Here is a 20,473-nt window from a genome sequence, read left to right on the forward strand (position 1 = left end):
TACAATGCATCACTCTCTGTTTCTCTCTTGCTAAGAGAGAACTACCCTTCAAGCCAAGAGCACACTCCACTCAAGGCACCGGGGCTTCCATAGCTTTCATTGCAAATGTCCCTCTTGAGTCCATTTGCAAAGAGGCAACCTGGAGTTCTGTTCACACCTTTACAAAACACTACTATCTAGATGCCTACTCTAGATCTGATTCCCAGGTGGGACAAGCAGTATTAAGACATCTTTTCTCTACTGTTCCTTCTCACAACCCACATCCACCTCCGGGTACTGCTCGCTAGTCCATGCACAGCATGTGATTCTAAACCGATTAACAAACATCAGAAGACAATGCATTACTTAGCGTAAAAGCATTTCTGATGGTTGTATCTGCTTAGATTCACATGCGCCCACCCTTCCTCCCCGCTCGGATGGAAGGAATATAGACTTTCTTCTATATCTCTCTTTTCTGTACTCACTAACGTCTAATAGGCTCCCTCAGGGCAGAAAAAATACAAACGGAGGGACCTCGACGCGTAAGGGATTGTGGGTACACTGCATTTTACAATAGGGATAGTGTTACAGACACGCCTTGTCGACGTCCCCTTTTCGACTACGAAAAACAAAATGCAATATTCCGCAGTGACCACTGGATGTCGGACTATGCACAGCATGTGAATCTAAGCAGATACAACCATCAGAAATGCTTTCACGATAAGTAATGCATTGTCATATTGTTTGATTTCTATCCTTTAATTTTTTGTTAAAAGAACTACTATTAAGTTTTGTATCTAGTTTTTGAAAAGTTGATTTATTTCAGCTATATCAAATAAAAAAAAGAAAAAAAAGAAATGTACTTGCTCCACCACAAAGCACAACACAACTTTAGGAGGAAGTTTCTTTCACAGTCCGCAGGAGTTCCTAACCTTGAGGATTGTGTGCAGTGTCTTTCCCTCTAGCATAGGGAGCAATTGCCCCTACCTTGTGGAATTCACATCATTTTAAAGATCCTTTTTCTTATGCTGTAGAAGAATTAATCCACTGCGGTTCATTCTGATATTCACAATAATGGCACAATCTCAATATAGAACATTCATGACAAGCATGATTAAAAAAAAAAGTGCATAGGAGTTTTTGTTGATTTTTTTGGTTTTCATTAATAGCACACTGGACCGTCAAGGCGCCTCACTTTGTGACTACCAACCTGGGCATCACAGGTAGTGTTGCCCTTTGGAGTCGCTGTCAGCTATCTGCATGTCTTCAATGTTAGCAGCAAGCACCGATGTTTGCCAGTTCTGGATATTTCTGCCAGGTTTGACACTGTTTCCTGTGGAACAAAATGCCCGGTTACATATACCGAATCTTTGAAATCTTATTCTGTCGCGTCCTGTCCCTTTCCCCCGAATTCCTGGGATTTCAGTACTGTCTTGTCTTGAGAGGATAGCTCAGGGGCAACGCGCTCGTCTTGGAAGCAAAACTACGCAGAGCAACACGGGTTCGATCCCCGGGTCTGCGCTTAGAAACCTCTGGATATTAAGCGCCTTATAAATAACCAATTACAATTACTGAGCATTTCTCAACCCCCGACTTCTTCCACTGGACCAAATGAGACGATTCTTGCCGACCGCTGTGTTTTTAATTTGAATGTCTTACGCTTTTCTTTTCTTTTTGAGTATTTCTACATCGGGGGCTTTGTCCTTTATACCGGCTTCATCGCAGTTCCCTTTTCAACCATTTATGCGCCAACAGTTAAGGAAGGTTTAACTATTGCTGGAGATGACCTGGGCACTTCCCTTGTACAGATCCTCTCAATCTGCCCTTCGTGCCTTGGACCACAGCATCACTGAGTTGAATTTGCCCCTTATGACAAAGTCTTTGTTTGTACCTTTAAAAGCATGCTTCACAGCTATGTAGCGGTCTTCACTGTTGCAGCCCCTTTGGCCCACTAGGACCTTGTAAGAAAGAAAAAGGTGAGTAAACCTGTATGGCTGCAGATAACTGTTTCTGGCTCTGAGATGCTGACTAACCCTTACGCTGAAGGTGAGCAAAGCTGCAAGGGAGATTATTACAGGCCGAGGCTTAAGCAGCTGGTTCTGCACATTTTTCCAAAATCCATAAGGGCTCATATATCTGGACCTCGTCCCTGGTCCTAGTGGAAGAGGTGGTGTGACGCACTTGTCACCATACACTTTCGGGACGCATGCAGTCCAAAGGCTTGCAATCTGGATATAGTCCTGAGACCCTCCAGGATTCCTGCCCACCATCCCCTACGCTTCTCTGCAAAACTCCCCAACTGTGCCAGTAGGCCACCGGATTTCTATTTTCTCCTGGCAGGGATCAATGTAGTTAAATAAACAAAACCAAAAATTTCAGGGTGAGAGGTCACACCACTCCAGCATACTAAAATGTACAACAGTCACTGGAAATACATTTTCTTTATAACATAAATGTGTTTTAATAACATCTGGATAATACTGGTGGGGATAGAGCACCCAGGGGTATTTGCAAAAACAATACAAATAGGTATGATACAGCAGACAAAACTGGATCTATCTCAATGAAACAACAGCAAACTGCTACTCTTGGTCAATCATATCAGTTGTGCAGTTACAAGAAAGAACATAAAACCAAATTCATGAACATATATACAAAAAGTCACAAAAACAACAATGCTTGAACTGTGCACTGTTCAGGTGGTATTTATTGTCGACACAACGGTGTTTCGGCCTAAAGGAGCTGTAAAATGCAGCAGAGTGGGCAGGCCTTCATTAGGACGTGTGATGGCAAAATGGTTGTCCTGGGATCTCTATCAAAGACTTATCCAGTGCAAGGGTAAGCGAGAAAATCCATCATAAGTATAGATGTCTGGATGGCATTAATTGCGCCGTAGAGGAAACAAGTGTGTACCTCAAACGGTAAGCGGGGTCTTCTAAATTGATAATAGTGGAGACACTCACTGCAGATGTTGGCTGCTGACCCAGATTGTCCAAAAGTGACAATACTTCTGTAAATCGAAGTGTACGTCTGGGCTGTGCGGCGCTGCGTCTGCTCTGGACGCAAAGGTTGCCGTGAAAGTGCCAGGTGCCCTTATATTTAATCTAGGGATCAATGTAGACAGTGTTCCAGATAAGATTTCGAAGTGGGAGTATTTTACTCCCTATTTTTTAAAGTTGGGATTAAAATTATTTTTTAGGGAGTAAAAATGTAAGTTCACTTCCCAATAGGAGTATTTTATAAGCCAGTATAAATATGTTTTAACTGGAAAACGGAAATGTTTTTGTAATCATTATTTCTTTTCACCTTGTTATTCGTGTACATGAAAAGATACATGTTTACTTCTTGCGAGTTGTAACAGTAGTTTCTTCGTGGGGTACTACGTGAACTAATGGTCCAAACATATCCATATAGCTGTGTAAGTGAAAGCAGGGGTACAAGGTGCTACGCATCTTGTTTCCTATTTTTTTGTTTAAACCCCATAATTTTTTTGTTGAGAGTATTTGCCTTTTTTCAGGGAGTAAAAGTAGCTGATGCACCCCTTATCTGTAGGGCTGAAAGTATATACCAGAGGGATGCATCCACCATGTTTCCGAAGGAGTGCACCTCAGGTCATTTTGGCCCAGGCCTAAATCTAAAGATCTGGAGACCCCAGACCACCCCCAGCTGGATACCAGTCCCTCCCTCCCCCACAAGCTGTGGGAACACCACTCCGTGTCTATGCATATACACGTGTCAGGCTCCCACCAATGGTGAAACCCTCATTGAGGCCCTTCTTGGCCTTAGAGTTCACACATCCCTTTCAATATACTGTCCGACTACCCCTGCTTGTCACCATGTGTCCTGATGAACCCTGTGGTTTCTCAATTACAGATGGCCGAGGTGGGCTCTCGCACTGTATGTTGGATGATTGTCTCTTTGAAGAAAATAACTAAGATCAAGACATCGGCCTGGATGAAAGAGTACTTTAAACTTTGTATATAGAAATAACACTTGCCCCTTTATTACAGGTGACTCCAGTTTATACACCCATGGTACTGGTATTGCCTGCTCTTTGGCTCGGTGTTGATCTCCCATTCTGAGCAGGTGAATACTGATCTGGATATCGACTTCAGTACTACACCAGAGTATGACAAGGAGTTCCCATCGAAGGCTTAACGCTTCCACTCAGTCACTTAATGCTAGACTTAAACTGGTGGAATCTATGGTGCCTGAGGCAGATTTAGGATACCCCCTTTTGCCCTTGAAAGCAGAGAAGGCAGGCATTCCTATCCAGGCTGAAGTACTGGAGGTAGCGGCTGAGATCTGGAAGAAGCCAGCCTCTGGGATGAAAATACAAGGCAACATTGAAAAAGACTGCGTCTTGGTATATCACTTCCCTCCACAACGGAAAGATTCCAGCTGCTCCCACTGTTGCTCTCCCGGAATATGGGTAATGATGTAACAAAACTACTCACTCTACTTGGGTTAAGAAATGCTGATGCCATAAGAGCGGGATGAAATGACCACATGTGAAACCACCTCTCAGTCCTGCCACTAGTCGGGCAGAAGGAGTTGGGTGCACCAATTGCTGAGTGGAAACAAGTTTGCATCCCTTTTCTGGAGGGCAGCCTAAACCACACAGGTCCTGGCCCCAGGGACTTGATTCTTGCAAGGAACGTACATAGGCAGGTCTAGTTTCAGTCAAAGTACCCCCCACCCCCCCAATAGGCTCATTACAGAGTTTTGGACATTCTCCTTGATGGGAAGGCGCTGTTTGACTTGGAGTCTTGGAGTCGAATGAGCATCTAGGCAAACTCGAGTCCAGCACAACTGCTGTTAAATCCTTCTGCATAACAGCTATGGATCTGTCTAAACATTCTCACCCTGAACAGATCATAGGATTTGTCTGGGGAAACTGGACCTTTCAGGGCCTGTCGCCATCAGCCGTATCAGCACTTCAGAAAACTGAGACCAGATAAAGCAGGGTAAGAGTTTCCTCAGTTCATTGGATAATTGCTTGTGACGTTACTCGTTCGGCAATGCACCTAGGATATGGTAACGGCTGCTGAGCAGATTCCCTGAGTAGACTGAAACACGTTCCACGTGTATCCAAACTGCACAAACGGGTTCAAGTGGGAGGTTCTCGCTCTCTTCAAGTGAGAGGTTATCTCTCGGTCTACCTTTTTGTGACTTCGCAAGTTTATCAGATGACAACCCGATTGTCTTGCTTGCAGGTAGGAAGCCTTTTGGAGTAAATTGTTCAGAGTTTGTTCTGTTCCTTGGAGATGCAATATACTTGGCTATCCTGGGTCTTGGTTCAAGTGCTGCCCTTCTCCACTCATCTGGCTGCCACCAGCATCCAGGCAAAGTCGTAAATCATACCTTGCTGCCATCGATGCAGAAAGGAATTTGAGACCAAACCTTTCTTTTTACAGAATCTAGTAGTCCAACATCACTTTGTGTGACTTTAATGGTGTTCCCTTATGCAAGAAGGTCTCACCCTTTGAGATTTGAACATTGTGCATGAGCCCTTAGCACGCAAGCCTTTCGATCCTATGGCCACGTACAACATCAAACTTCACACCTGGAAGTTGTGTGGTTGCAATCACATTGGCAAGACACATGAGCGAGTTTCAGGCCCTCTTTGGAAGGTAACGTAACGGTATTTCTGAGGACCCACCCTTTCTTTTTGCTGAATGTTGACTGATTTCCCAATAAATCAAATCTTTTTAATCTTTGGTGTAGTTTTTTTCCCCCCCAACCCATCCACTGTGGCACAGAAGATTACAGGTACTCCTACGTCCCGTCCCCTTTCCTCCATACTGTATGGGCATCCCTCGCTAGGGACGGGAGACGGAACCTTTTTCACCAGAAAAATCTTCTTCCCCTTTAAATTTAGAGGTGCACAGACCTGGGAGCATGTGCTCCCCTGACTCCGCCCACCGGTGCCACTCCCCAGTCCCCTTTTCCGCATTGATGGGAACGGGTCACTTTCTCCAGCGCTCCTGGGTTTGGCTTCGGCCTTGTAATTCCACGCGCTCTTCTCCGGATACTGTCTTTCTGTCTTTAGAAGGGTACTCGGTCCTCTGGCGCCACGCTCCTCTTCGGCGCATGTCGACGTCCTTGGGCTTCAGCAGGTAGCCAGCCTGCGAGGGGCTCTTCCCCATGTCCAGCCCCCACGCACTTTGCCTCCGCTGCCTTGGCCCCGACCACGGCTCGGATGGCCTTACCACGTGCAACGCGCTTACCCTGTGCGCTCTGAAGAACAGGTTAGCTCGGTGGGGTGAGCTCTTCAAACGATCGCCTCCAGAGCATTTGGAAGAACTTGACACAAGTCAGAGCCCAAGGTAGGGCCTCTCTTTTTGATCAGCACCCTGCAAGCTTGACTCCTTTCTGAGAAAACGTCAGAGCGGGAGGGACCATCCAGGTTCTAACACCAGCACAGGTACCGAGGCTCTGTCAGCTACCGGGTGCCAGTCCGAGGGGTCCCCGGATCATACCAGTGAAGTCGCTGAGGGACCGCAAGTTTCTTTTACCGGGTCTCGACCTGAGGGGCTATGCACTACTACCGAACAAATGTCTGAGGGGGCGCCTGTACGCAGCACCACCGGCGACACAGCCAAGGGCAGGGCACCTACCAGGCCCCGACCTGAGGTACACGGTAGGCCTAAAACTCCATCAACAAGCGTCCTGGAGGAGGCTGGGCTCAACGCGGCAAGCACCACGACACAGGCACGTGGCATGCAGCCCAACAAGATGGCTGCTCATCCAGCGCCACCACCCTTCATAGAGCAGGTGAAAGAATGAGTGTCAAGGTGGGATTGGTCATCAGGTACGTGGCCTACTGTATATCCTTCAACATCGCAGGGCAGAAACACCCAGCAGAGAGGGCAGAGTATGCCCAGGCCGCAGCAGCCATCGGGTCCTGCTCTTCCTCCACGTCCTCTAGCGCCCCACCGGCCTGTGAGGACATGTTTTTTGAGAAATTCCTCATGCTTATGTGATCCCGACTACCCTGCTTGTCACCATGTGTCCTGCTGAACCCTGTGGTTTCTCAATTACAGATGGCCGAGGTGGGCCCTCGCACTGTATGTTGGATGATTGTCTTTTTGAAGAAAATAACTAAGTTCAAGACATCGGCCTGGATGAAAGAGTACTTAAAACTTTGTATATAGAAATAACACTTGCCGCTTTATTACAGGTGACTCCAGTTTATACACCCATGGTACTGGTATTGCCTGCACCTTAGTGGACACGGATAAGGAGGAGGACCCCGACACTCCATCATCGGCGAAGGCGTTCCATGACAGGCTTGCAGGCATAGCCGAGTACTTGGGCCTTCCACAACCGGAGGTCGAACAGCCGGAGGCGGGAGTCCTAGCGGAGGTCCTCACCCATCGCCCCGCGGCTACAATGGGGATTCTGATGCAAAAGGGCATTGTAGCGTTGGGTAAGAAGGGGTAGCTTAACCCTCATTCGGGGCAGTCCACGGACCCTCGCCTCAACTTGCATCCCGCTTTCTTGCCTAAAGTAGTCTCTGCGTTCCAGCTAAATGAGGAGATAGTACTGCCGACTTTCTTTGCAGACCCCAAGGACGATGCTCAGAGGGTTCTGCTCTGTCTAGATGCTAGGCTAAAGTTCTATCTGGACAGAACCAAGAGCTTCCACAAATCTGAGGCTCTGTTTATCACCTTCGGTGGGTCAAGGCCAGGATATCGGGCTTCCAAGGCCTCCATAGCAAGATGGATGGTTTTGGGCAATGCTGCAGGGCCTCCCAAGGCGAGGCAGAGTAAATGATGTTACCATCCGGCAGGCTAGGAAAGGGTCAGCTCCCGCCCCCACGCCTGCTCCTCTCCCCCACAAGCGCAGGGATGCGCAGTCTCCGTCACACAAAGCCGAGGAAGGGTGAGGTGCGAACAAACGCCTCAACCTTCCTCCAAACAACAAGGTTCTAAGCACCTACAGAAAACCAACAGGCACGCAGAGCCCAGGTTCAAAGACCTGCCCCCTCCTCAGGGGGCCAGACATGTCGGCTATCCGGCCGGGGGCTGGCGCACAGCCCCCACTACTATACACATCAAAGACCCAGGGCTTCCCTGTGTCTGATAAATAAGAGCAGAATGCTCTAAGAGAACACAATCTGTTTGTGGACCCTGAACGGGGACCCAAACTGACAGGAGGTTCGCTGTTCACTCAGCGTCTTCCACACTAGGCCTATGAGGGGCAGCACAAACCACTTCCGGCAAATATGCATGCCCACGCTGTCAGAGCCAAGGCCACGGTGGTCGCGTTCCAGAGGCATGTAATGTGGCAGCTCATCAGCAGGGCGGCCACGTGGGCCATTCCCTATGCTTTTTGCAAGCACTTCTGTTTGGATGCCCGCTCCAGGTCAGACGCGACATTCAGGCAGGCAGTACTAAAGCACTATGTCACCTCTCCACCCTGGGGCTTCATTCAGTTGTAATCGCCCATACAGTATGAAGGAAAGGGGACGGGACAGAGGAGTAATTATAAATTACTAACCGTAGTGACTAACATAATCCTAGTCCATAGTCCCCTTTCCTCCATACGTCCCACCATCCTCCCCCCTAATAAAACTGGGGTCATTACGCAATGGTAATATTGTCGATGTTTCAATGGAGACTGAGGAGTGGTGCCGGTGGTCGGAGTCAGGGGAGCGCTTGCTCTCAGGGCAGCACCCCCGCACGCCTCTAAATTTAAAGGGGAAAAAGATTTTTTCTGATGAAAAAGGTTACGTCTCCCGTCCCTAGCGAGGGACGCCCATTCATTATGGAGAAAAGGGTCTATGGACTAAGAGTGGTCACTACGGTGAGTAACTTATAATTTATCTTGATGTAAGAACGGCTTTATCGACAGGACTATGCAATGCAGAGCCTACGATTTTCCTTTTGTGACCTACAACAGCACACCCAAAGAACAGTCTTCCAAGGGGAGCCTGAGGGTGGCCTGCAGCTAGTCTCTTGAATATTAGAGGCAAACAGATTTGGAAGATTACTTTTTAGGTAGGGGTTCATGCATATGATGTAAAGGTGATGGCAGCAGCGCTCACATTCCAATGACATGTGCCTCTAAATATAATCTGCAGAGGGGCTGCTTGGGCTGCGCCACATTCTTTCTGTGACCATCACTCCATGGACGCTATGTCCAGCTATGATTATCTTTTTGGTTAGGCTAAAGCCTGCCTAATATGGCTTCTCTCTGCTTGATAATATATCCCAAGTATCTGGGGAAAAAAGGGGTCAATACCAACCAAGATGAACCAGTGAGTACAAGTTACGCAGAGATGGGCGGAGCGTTGCACAGGCTTCCATTACTTTTTATAAGCTTTGCAAGAAATTGGTACCAAAGGTATAGATATCACAGGAAGGGACTACCATTGGCACCCTGGAAGAGGAGCCCTGGCCAATCAGGAAGTTCGGAACGCAGGCTGTATTCTTTGTTACAAGCCCCCAGTCTGAGCAGCCTGAGTGCTGCTGGCATGCACCACCCGCCTCTTCCCCACTCCTCCCTCACCCCTTAGCACCCGGGTAGCTCACATGCGGGTCCTAAAGGTGTATTTCATTAAAAAGTAAAGAAATGGTACCTGACGTCACACTTCTTTTACGGAGTACGTTTTCCATGTTGATGACGTTGGGGTTATCATCATGGAAAACGAAAATACTGCGCAGCGCCGGACACGCAAGAGAAGATCAAAAAAATATATATGTAAACACTTTGCTAATAATGTGAAACACAGTCTCCAAGGGTACCTCGTCCATACTCTGGATAAATTAGATAATTGTAATGGTTGTTAATTAATCCACCCTTATAATCTAATGTTTTATAACATTTAAATAAAACAAAAATGTCACATCATTTATGTACAAAAGGCACTTCACTAAACTTGATGGTGTGACACCGTGTTTGTGTTGCACGGTGCCCATAGATTGTTACTCTAGCATCAGTGATGGACTGGTTTGTCATGGAATGGGAGAGATTTACCTGGCAGTCAAATGCCTCTGCAAGGAGGAGCGTGGGAGTGGTTGTGGCCGACTGCATCAACTCAACCGGCCATTCAGATATGCCCCATGTAGGAGAAATCGCTAATATTCCTTCAAAGCTGGTCCACCTCTTAGAACGATCATAATGAAGTTCAATAAGTGACCGTGGCAAAGCTGCTTAAAGCAGCTGTAAGCAGCTGCAAGGGCCTTCAAGTTTGATCTAACACCAACCACTGTGTGTACTATGGAGATAAGTCATGAGAATGCTCAGCGTCTAGGACTTCCAAGATGGCTACTGCCCTAGTTTAACGCACCTGACATAATTGCTTGGGGCAAGCAGATGAGTCTACATTTTTTAACTGTCCACCCACCCTGACTTCCTGAGGAAGCATGAGTCAAATTTCAGGTTGTTTGTTCATCAACAGTTGGCCAAATATCAAGCTTAGTCACTTCGGTGTTGACCATAATATGTTTTCTCACATCAAAAATGTCCTATTATATTGTGATGCACCTACAATGAAACAGCATTGCTTTTTATAGGACTTTTGAAAACCTAATGAATGCCTTTCATGTTCAGTTGGCTATACGTTTGCTGAACATATTTAAAAGATGTATTCAGTGTTTCAGAGGATACTGATAATGATCTCTGCTAAAGGGTAACACCAGAATCCAACCTGAAAATACTGAAATGCTGTGCCTTTTTTTTTCTACTAAACTCTGAGTATGAGCGCCACTATGTTAAACAGGAACATGACCTATAACAAAATGGATCCTAATGCACTGCTGAATCTTCCCCTCTCATCTTTTGAAATGTGAGGTTGGCCTCAGGCTTACCAATCACATTACTGGGACTAGTCTGGGCATTGGTGTCCGTTTCTATGATTGCCTTATGCGGAGTGGTAGGTCTGACTCGTGGAAGAAGTTCAATCATGTTTTCATGTGTTTGCACATCTGTAACCCCTCTTGCCATTATTAACGGCATGGGTGACCACCAATCTCTAGTTCGGAGCATGGTGGCACCTTGCCATCATTTAGATGCAAGTGTTGTGAGAGGGAATTGCTTCTAATTGCCATTTTGTTCCTGCCCATAGGGATGTACCATTCTCCATAGTTTACTTTCCACTCTTCGCAAACCTGAACCACCTGGGACAGAGGGCTGGTGAGGCCAAGGCGCCGTTCTACGTGTCCTTTCTCGCTGGCTGTGCAGCAGGGAGCGCTGCAGCTGTGGCAGTCAATCCTTGTGACGGTGAGTGCCTGCATTGGGAGCTGTATGCTTGGCCTATCGTTGAGTAAGGGGAGAGGCAGTCCTGATGGTTTCTATCAGGATGTAAGAAGAACTCTTAGACTAAGCCCTTGGGAGTTGCAACCTGGTCTGAGGCTGCACAACCGAAGAAGAAGATGCGTGAATGCAGATGATTGAAAATGCTGCTTGTAAAATGATAGAGCAAAACAGTAGGAGCCGAGGATCTGTATTAGCCCTTTGAGTACCACAAAAAAGGAGTAGTCACCGCTCTAGGGCATGCGAGACTGATCGCTGTAGTGTCTCTAGGCAAGTACCAGGGCCACCTGGGGCAGATTTAGCACCCTCACACTAGCCTGTGTCACTATTTAACCTTCAGAACAGGAAACCCCTATTCCTCCCACAGAGAATGTATGAGAATCCTCAAACAATATGAGGTACCCCATTAGCCCATGGTGCAGTTAATTTACCCTCACCAGCGTGGCTCAAGGTGAAAGGAATTGATCAAGAGAGAGAGTGTTTGTCTACTAGGAGGGGTGACCAGCATGCCCTAGACAGAAGCCTTATTCAAGTCCCATTCACTCAGACATAATATTGTATTTTATGTACCCTCTCCTATTTACAGCTTTCTGATTGGTGCTCTCTCTTTTGTCCCTTTGTGAAGGGAACCTGTCCCTGCACAGAGTCAGAATGGCCTCCCAGGGTCATGGGAGTGCAATGGGCTACGTGTCTATTAAGCATGATTTAAGCAGGTCAAATGTATGTTCGATGCATTACAATCCTGGTGCACCATGGGAGCCCTGAGCATAGATTGGCTATGTCTGAAAATGTGACTTTTCAATTCCACCAGCATTGAAAGCAGCCGCCATTTCCATTTTCTAGCCGTGGAGTGCTGCCTCCACCCACTCACTCCTAGCCATTTCTTCCTCACCCATCAGCTAAACCCCTGCTCCCAACCCCACTATAGAAGGCACGAACAGGAATTCAGCAAATATGTATTTTTTCCTGCAGCATTGAAGTGACGCCATTATCACGTGGAATGGGTAGATTAGGTTAATCAGAAATGTAATTTTCTGTTTCAGCTGGGTTTATTTGAGAGCCATATTAGATGTTTTTTTTTCTGATTTGAGTGGCCCATTCATTGAATGTCCCCAAGGTTATGCCACATTAAAGATCCCAAGATCTTTAATGCAAGAGCCCAAAAAAGTATTGTCAGTTCTGTGTGAGCCTCTAATCCCTCAGTCGTTTATAGAACAAAGTATGATTAGGATATGAGAGCCTGTAGCTGCACATAGGGTTATCAGTGGCATTACCTGCTCTTAAACCTTGTAATACAAATCTGAAATCTGCACTAACAATACATGTATATTCTCCTCAGACTGGCTGGAGGCATTATCAGCTTTGCCGACGTACAGTATGTATACAGTCTGATCGTTTGGAAGCATATATTTGTATTCTTACACCAGATATGGAGGCATATGAACGCACATACTATTTATGAACACGCATCTTGTATTTGCACTTGGCCACTGCACACTTAAAATGATTTTGAACATAAGAATTTAGTCATTTTGAGGAGCTTTGTTTCTCTATTGGACTCTTGAAGCAAATTTTCAATTATGTCTATGTGTTTATAACGCGCCCACAGCCCGCGGGCATCGAGGCGCGGAGAACACCTGAGAAAAGAGTCTTGTAGAAAACAGTAAGAACTGAAAGCAGTTCAGGAAAGGGCTGGTAATCATATGAACACCAGTGGGAGATCCTGAAAAGTCCGGAGGTTATTGGAAGAGGTGGGTTTTCAGTAGTTTCCTGAAGTTACCATAGTTTCCTTCTATGAATTAAAAGAAGCCTGTTATGGAAGAGTCGGCGCTTATCTAAACTGTCGTAATTTAGGAACTGCATTCCCCCCTGACGGATTTTTCTCTGACACAGAACCTTGGTTTTGCACATAGATTTGCTTCCTGGTCCTATTGTTACTGGGCCCCTGTTAAATCTTAGGGAGAAATCTTTGCTGGGTGTCAATCCCTCCTCCCAGCTCTTGAATCCCACACTGTTTTGCTAGTTAACAATACTGTTTAATGGAACACGATGTTGGTCCACTTCGATCCCAGTGTTCAAATAGACACTGCTATTTCTGGACTGCTATTGTCTTCTGAAACCAACAGTGTGCAACCCATGGCCTAGATGGGGCCCTTAAAGATAGCAGGTTATAGGGAAATGCCTAAATAAATATATAAGAAAAGACAAGACACAACAGGGTTTTAAAAGCATGTTTATTTATGGTAAAATGTGTTTCTGCTTAACAGTGGACTTACCTGACTGTACCACTTTCCTCTCCATGGGGGACAGATGGAGCTTTGGACTGTGGGACATTGGGCAGGACTCCACTGCCCAGAACAATATTGCCTGGGGAACGTTCTGGAGAAGGAAATAACCGTTGGGGAGTGGCAGTTGAAAAGAGGTGGTGGAAAAAGACAGACAGAGAAAACAAGGAAGAATAAGAGAACAGAAAAAAAGAAAAAGGAAGATTAGCGCTGGGCTGGGGGTGGGGGAGGGGGTGGTTCACAGTCTCAAGCAGACCCCCAGGACTTCCTGAACGTGCTGAGCCAGGCTGCATGTGCCAGCTGCAGCTCAGCATGAAAGTAAGCCCCATGTTCCATGTGTGGTGCGACCTGGCGGAAGAGTAACAGCCACACCCATGGCTGCGTGTGCAGGTCGGTTCCTGAGTGAGAGCAGGGCCTAGGAGGCAGTGGCCCGCCTGTAGAAAAGTAAGTCCTGCGCCGCAGGTGCAGTAGGGCCTGGTTAAGGATCACGCCGAAGACCGGCCACACGTGGCGGCGACCCGAAGCATGACCTGATGGCTATAGGCAGTCCGGAGGCCATTCTGGGCAGCCGGAGGTGAGGAAAGTCCCATACCATGTGTGCATTCGGCCCAGCTGAAGATCATGGCCATGCCGGGAAAGCTCACCTGCCCCGCGGCCAGCCGGGGAGGGAGTGATTAAGAGGAAGAAGCCCCAACGACACCAGCAGTGCAAACGGGACCGCCAGCACCGCCGGAGGGGTGGGTGGGGCCTTTGGGCTACCTGCTCTCCCCGAGGCCATGCAAGGCTTCTTCCCCCTTACAGACTTTCTGCGTGAATGCTGGCGCAAAATGTCACAGCTGCTAGGCACTGACCTGTTTGTGTTCTTTGATGTGTCTATATGGCTGGATCCTGCAGTTATGATACAGGGGAAACCTTTTTTTGTGGCCGCCCTGGTTATTGGGAGGTATCTGCTATGTTTAAAGATCTGCTTGTTGAGGATGACTGGATACCTTTTACCCAATTGTGCACGAAAAATGATTTGCTGGACTGCACCTATGCAGAATATAGGCAATTGAGAGGAATATTTGCTGAGCAGCTTAATTGTACACTGCTAGGTTTTCACCAGAATGCGACCTGGTCACAGTTGGAGCCGTGTATGAGTGCTACCCATCCGGTTGCAACATTATACAGACTCTTGGCTTCTGCTTGCGGGGTTGATGCAGAGCTCGTGCCTATATGGGCCAGGGAGCTGGGCAAGGACCTGGAACATGGTTGTTGGAAAAGATGCTGCAGCAACATTTGCCTGTCAAGCATAGACTGGGGTCTAAGGGCCTCGCAAATTAAACTGCTCTTGAGGACATATTGGACTCCAGAGCGCATGTTCAGGAGACACCCATCAGATTATGACCGATGCTGGAAATGCAAGCAGGCGAAAGGAAAGCTGAGCCATCTAGTCTGGTTTTGCAACAAGGCCAGGGAATTCTGGAGAGGTGAGTCTGAGAGGGTGGGCTTGGTACTTGGACGCGCTATACTCATGAAGGCTTCCCTACTTATTCTTGGAGATGTTCGTCTAGTAGAAGATTTGGCAAAACCTGGCTGCTCCACGTCTGCGCGCTGGCAAAGGGAATGATCCTGGACATTTCCAAATTCATTTCTCATTGATGAGTGGATTGATGAGCTGCTGGCCCTTTCAACCGACGAGAGAGTCATATACAAGCATAAAGGTGAACTGGACAAGTTTGGCGAGATCTGGGGTACTTTCCTGGACATGTACAGCTAACATGGATGTGGACTAAGGACGTTACATCCTCAACCTTGCTTGATGCCCCTACCCAATCCCTACAGTGGCTGTGGTTTTCATGAGTTTCTATGTGCCCTGTCTTTTACATGGTGTGTATTGGGTTTTTTTTCCTCATCGATTATTTTTTCCCTGTTTGTTAGAGCTTGTATCTCAACACCCGACTAAAGTTTTGGGTTATGTCTATGGTGTTGTGCCTATGCATATTTTACCTTTGTTAATGGACTATCAATATGTTGTTTAGATTGTTGTATTTTTTTGTTTCTACCTATAAAATAAAAATTGGAATGTTGAAATTAAAAGGCATACAGCAGTAAGTAAAACAAAAGGGGAAAGTGCTCAGGGGAGATTAGGTTTAGAATCCTGTTAAGGACAGAGTGAGATGCTAGACGGGGGGAAAAGAAGGAACGGCGTGTGAGAGGTAGAGTTCAATGGTAAAGGAAAGGGGGTAAGTAGAAATGATAGGAAAAAGCATGAGAGGTATAGCAGAAGGGAGATTGTAGTAGTGGGGAGGAAGGTAACCTAACCCCAGGCCAAAAAAGAGAAAACAACTATTCATACAAATACGTTGTCAAAGAAGTAGTATTTCAGCAATACAAATTAAAGGCAGGGTTAATGGGGAGATGATGCCAATGCACCTCCTTTGCACGCTACTTCAGATCTTACCCTAGGGACGCGTTTCGGGAGGATAGCTCATGGGGCAAAGTGCTCGCCTTGGAAGTGAGACGACACAGAGAAACACAGGTTCGATCCCAGCATCCGCGCTTAGAAACCTCTGGGTATTATGTGCGTTATAAATAACCAATCATATCATACCATTCATCCTCTGGAGTGAAATGCTTGTTTGAAACCATATTTGACTTTGTCAGTTTTCTCCATCATTCATTGCTTGCAGATAAAATGCAGTTTTTCTTGCATATCAAGAGATTGAGAGCATTGTGCTAATCCTTCCTCGAGCTCCACCCTCTAGGAGTAACTTGAGTAAATATGTCTGGAAACCTTTTTAATGAATCCTAACTTCTGACACTGCTCCGGGTAACCCTCCGAGCCATTGTTTTTCAGCCTTCCACGACACTACAGAGCGGGGGTGGGGGGGATACCTTCTGCAAATCTGGAATGGTCTCATCCCAAACGGGGTCGTACATCCTAAACTGCTAGCTCATGTCCCTGACTGCTGCCATCAACACAAAACTAGCCACCCACCTTCATCATGTGATGTATACAGCCTGTTGAATCTCCCACATGTTAACTTCCAATATCATGGTAAAAGCAAAATACAAATGTTCTATATCTAGCATTAGTACCCTAGTGCTCAAGGTGCAGACAATCAGCAGCTCACTTGGATCACAGGCTGATCCTGGTAATAGTGGCCTGTGTTCTGAGCAAGCTAATAACTGCTCCTTAGCGCTCCCAAGCTCCATCTGATCATCTTCTATCCCCTGCCCCCTCAAAGTTTCAATCCAAACAAAACACACCCGTCACCTCCACCAGCCGCCACACTGACTTTTCCCATAGGCCACCGGGATCATTTAGAATGGCCTTATCCTGGAGCTGCCTTTCCTGTGTGCCTGGCAGCCATCTTGATTGCAGTTTTCTTTTTTAGTTTTTGAGAAATGGCTTGCGCAGCCCATGCCAAGCCTTTTCTTCACAAAAGTAAATTTATCATTAACACCACTGACGTGATGCTGGGGTGCTAATTATATAATGAGCGCTGCGTGAGATGACAGATGGTAATGGCCCATACACCCTTGTTGAATGCCCATGCTTCACTTGGGCCGATCAACTTGATCTTTTGGGCTGTTGCTGGCTGGGCAAGCCTGCCTCATTGTAATCGAAACATACTGGTAATCGTTCCAGTTAATTGTTCCCTACCTTCCACACCCCAGGCTCCCATTTGTCGAGGATCCTTTACAGTGGTTCCTGTGACTGTCTTTATTCTGGTGAGTTCTCACTTTCCAGTCGAGAATTTTGTCTCGAGGCACCTTCTTTTCAGCAGTATATGCCATTAGCACTCCTGTATGCTGGTTATTTCCACTAAAAGTATTCTAGTCGGCGCCGTTCAAGTTAGCAAACTAGATGAAATAGTTCTTGCGTGGTTCCACCTTCCTCTGATAGCGATGTGGCAAAGGTATTAGTTCATGCAGAAGATGTGGGTTCTAATTCTCGCTTTACCCTTTGATCATGTCATAATGATTATAGGGAATTCACAAGAAAATTGTGCTCAATTTCCTTATCCAACAAATTAGTGAGTGCTGTCAGTATCAAGCGCCATACAAATCACTGGATCCTTGCTCATGGTTTTTTCCTTTTCTAAATGGTAGGCTACTCGCACCTCCAGTATTAAGTGTTGTAAGGCAGTTCCTATTTTTTGACTTTGTTTACTGGCTATTGATTCAAACTTTTGTAGACTTCACTCCCCCAATTTATGCACGGTCTGTCTCTGTTCGCCAACTGAGGTGGGGGCCTGCCAGCTTCTTCTTCAGACATTTAAGACCACAACAGACGACAATGTCAAAACTGACAAGGTGAAGTGTATATGAGCTTGGCCCGAGGCTACCTACACTAGTTCTGCTGTTCACTGGTTGCCATTCTGGGTCCAGCTGGGATGAAGAATCGTCCAATATGAAGAGAAGAACTGTGGAGTAAGTCATGGAAGAGAAGGAACGGAAAGTGAGTCATTTAAGATCTGGGAAAGGCGAGTACTCCTAAACTGGTGGAGAGGGACTATATCAAGGGCCAACATTAAACCTGGGATAAGAACCTAGGGGAAGTGACCTCTAATTCAACCCTGCATTGGGAGGGTGCTTTTGCGAAAAAACCAACAGGAGAAATGTTGCATTACCCTTGGGTCCAAGCATGTATGCTGTGCCTAACGCCTCCTGACCCCCATCAGATTGCCTAAAGGCCACGAGGCAGTGTCTAGTAGCAGAGGGCAGGACGACGCTGCACCATCCAAGAAAGAAGAAAGACTGAGTCCAGAAAAAGTGTTTCAGGACACTTTAAAATCCGAGAATTTGTTAGTGACTATTTGATCTGCTTGGGAAGTGGCATTTGAACAATGGGAGATCGGTTAGTATTGGGGACCTTGGGTCTGCAAGAAAGTTAAGGATGTGGTTGGGTGCTAGACAGGTTCTTCTACCGTTTCTAGCCACATTACTGTTGGTTCAGTCCATCCTAATCCCTGTTGTGACGAAAATACAACAAATCGAGAACTTCAAGCTGGTCTTCTAGTCACCTGTTCAACCCTCTGCCTGCTTATTTTACTCAACCTAGAGCTACTCTAAGTGGAAGCAATGGGTTGACAGATTAACTTCGCATTGGTTGGGCTGGAAACTGGACCTGAAACTGCAGTTCCCCTATTGTTCAGAATGGACACAATGTTAGACATGGCTCAATCACATAGGTCTGGTTTTTGCAGCAGCCAGTCTCCAAAAGAAGCCAAACATTAGCTTTCGAAACGTGTAAGTTGGAAAAGTCAAGTACACCAGTAGCAGTATTGTTCCCCAGTTCTTCAGCAACGGCTTCAGTGATGGCAAGGTGCTGCAGGCAAGCAGGGTTAAAGATGGCCCACTGTGGAAGGTGCTGATCCGAAGCCCAGACAAACTCTTGAATCTGGGGTAGGGCACATTTGTGCTGTTCGTTCAAGTCCCAAAGAAGGTGCAAATGGATCATAGTTCAGGAAAGTCCAGGACTCTAGCTTCCCAACAGTTCTTTAAAAGTTCTTTGGTTGTTCTTGATTCTATTACGATAGGCCGCAGGCTCTACCCATTGCTGCTGATCAGGGTTTCTGGTGCTCCCGCCTGTTACTGATCCGCGCAGGGAGGCAGAGGCATGAAACTCGGCTTCTTCTGGGAACCAGGATTCATGGATGCCTTCAAACCAGCTGCCGCGCTAAGGGACTGACACTGAGCCGTTTGTTCCCATTGGTCTCTTTAGGAATTCAGTGTGTGCAGTAGCAGGGCTTTCTCAGCCTTCTCGTGTTGGAGTTGTCGCTTTGTGCTTCAAAACTTGATCAGCTTTAGACAAGGGAAGGGTTCAGACTTTCATGTTAAAAGGGGGGATGATTGCTGAGTGCAAACTATGATTCCTGCCCAGAGGCTGCATCTTTTCAAACTCAACTTGGTGGCAACCCAATTACTAATGGCTGCCACATTCAAACTTTCCTGGGCTACTTCAAGGGCCTTCACAAAAGATGTGGACCTCATAGATGTATTTGGCTAGGCCATTGTCTATTTTCCATTTATTCACAGGATTTTTTTCTGATGAACTCTCCCTTGATTTTTAAAATGGGGGCGCCTTCTAGGGCATCCTCTGAATACAGCAAGCTGGGTCCATAAAAGGTAATTTTCTGTCACCATCTAATGGAACCAACAGCTAAGTGCAAGGTTACTTTGCAGGGGGATCATTGGGCCTTCGGGATATCTTAACCCTGGGAGGTCAAGGCATCCCGAAGGCCCATCCTAACCCTGAGAGGTCAAGGCACCCTAGGCAAGGCAATTGATGTGGACCTTTCTGAAGAAAAAAGTTAGTAAACCAGTCATGAAAAAGGAGCAGGCCCTCCAGTTACAGGTACAGTTTAGGAATTTCCCTCTCACAAGGTTACAAAAAGAGGTTTGCTTTCTTTTGAATGTAGTGTTTTACTTGTGTATGTGTGAAGTTTAGGGTATTACCCCTCGTCTTTGCTGGCCAATTTTCTCGATGCTCATTTTCTTGTAAAGGTTTTACCGCATTTTACTGCAAAATGTCAATGGAGGCCGGTGACATATTTAGAAAGGTGGGGGGGGGGGGAATGTTGAAGAGTGCAGGGGATGCCCCCTACATTTTCTGCAGTACAATGTGCTAAACAATTTTTTCGAGGAAATGGGCTTCAAACACTTTTTCTTTGAACTAGATCCAAGTTCAGAGAGTGCTAACCTGAATATATTACACTGCTCTGGTATCCACTGTCATAGACCAGTTAGTTGGTCCGTCCCATTCACTCTTCTTCGGATCACCTAAATGGTGTGTGTCATACAGTATCTTCTATTACGACGTGCAGAAAGTATTTGGAGAGAATTAAGTTTGTAGCATGGATGTAAGAAGTAACCAACCCAACATCTTTGCCTCTTATTCTCTATGTTCCCTTTTCCCACTGAGCATTTTGAAATGGCGTCAAATCGGACACATTTAG

General features: G+C 46.5%; 1 protein-coding gene across 6 annotated transcripts in view; it reads left to right on the top strand.

Annotated features, from left to right (window-relative positions):
- The window catches only part of SLC25A22 (solute carrier family 25 member 22), a 524,223-nt gene that overhangs the window by 469,488 nt on the left and 34,262 nt on the right, over positions 1–20,473 (top strand). For all 6 annotated transcript variants that reach the window (XM_069624031.1, XM_069624033.1, XM_069624030.1 and 3 more), the window contains one exon: positions 11,054–11,208. In XM_069624031.1, the coding sequence (XP_069480132.1) occupies positions 11,054–11,208 (155 nt within the window). The remainder of the gene's footprint in view (positions 1–11,053; positions 11,209–20,473) is intronic.

This window comes from Ambystoma mexicanum, chromosome 11, assembly GCF_040938575.1.
Source record: "Ambystoma mexicanum isolate Mex_15411 chromosome 11, UKY_AmexF1_1, whole genome shotgun sequence".
Lineage (NCBI taxonomy): Eukaryota > Metazoa > Chordata > Amphibia > Caudata > Ambystomatidae > Ambystoma > Ambystoma mexicanum.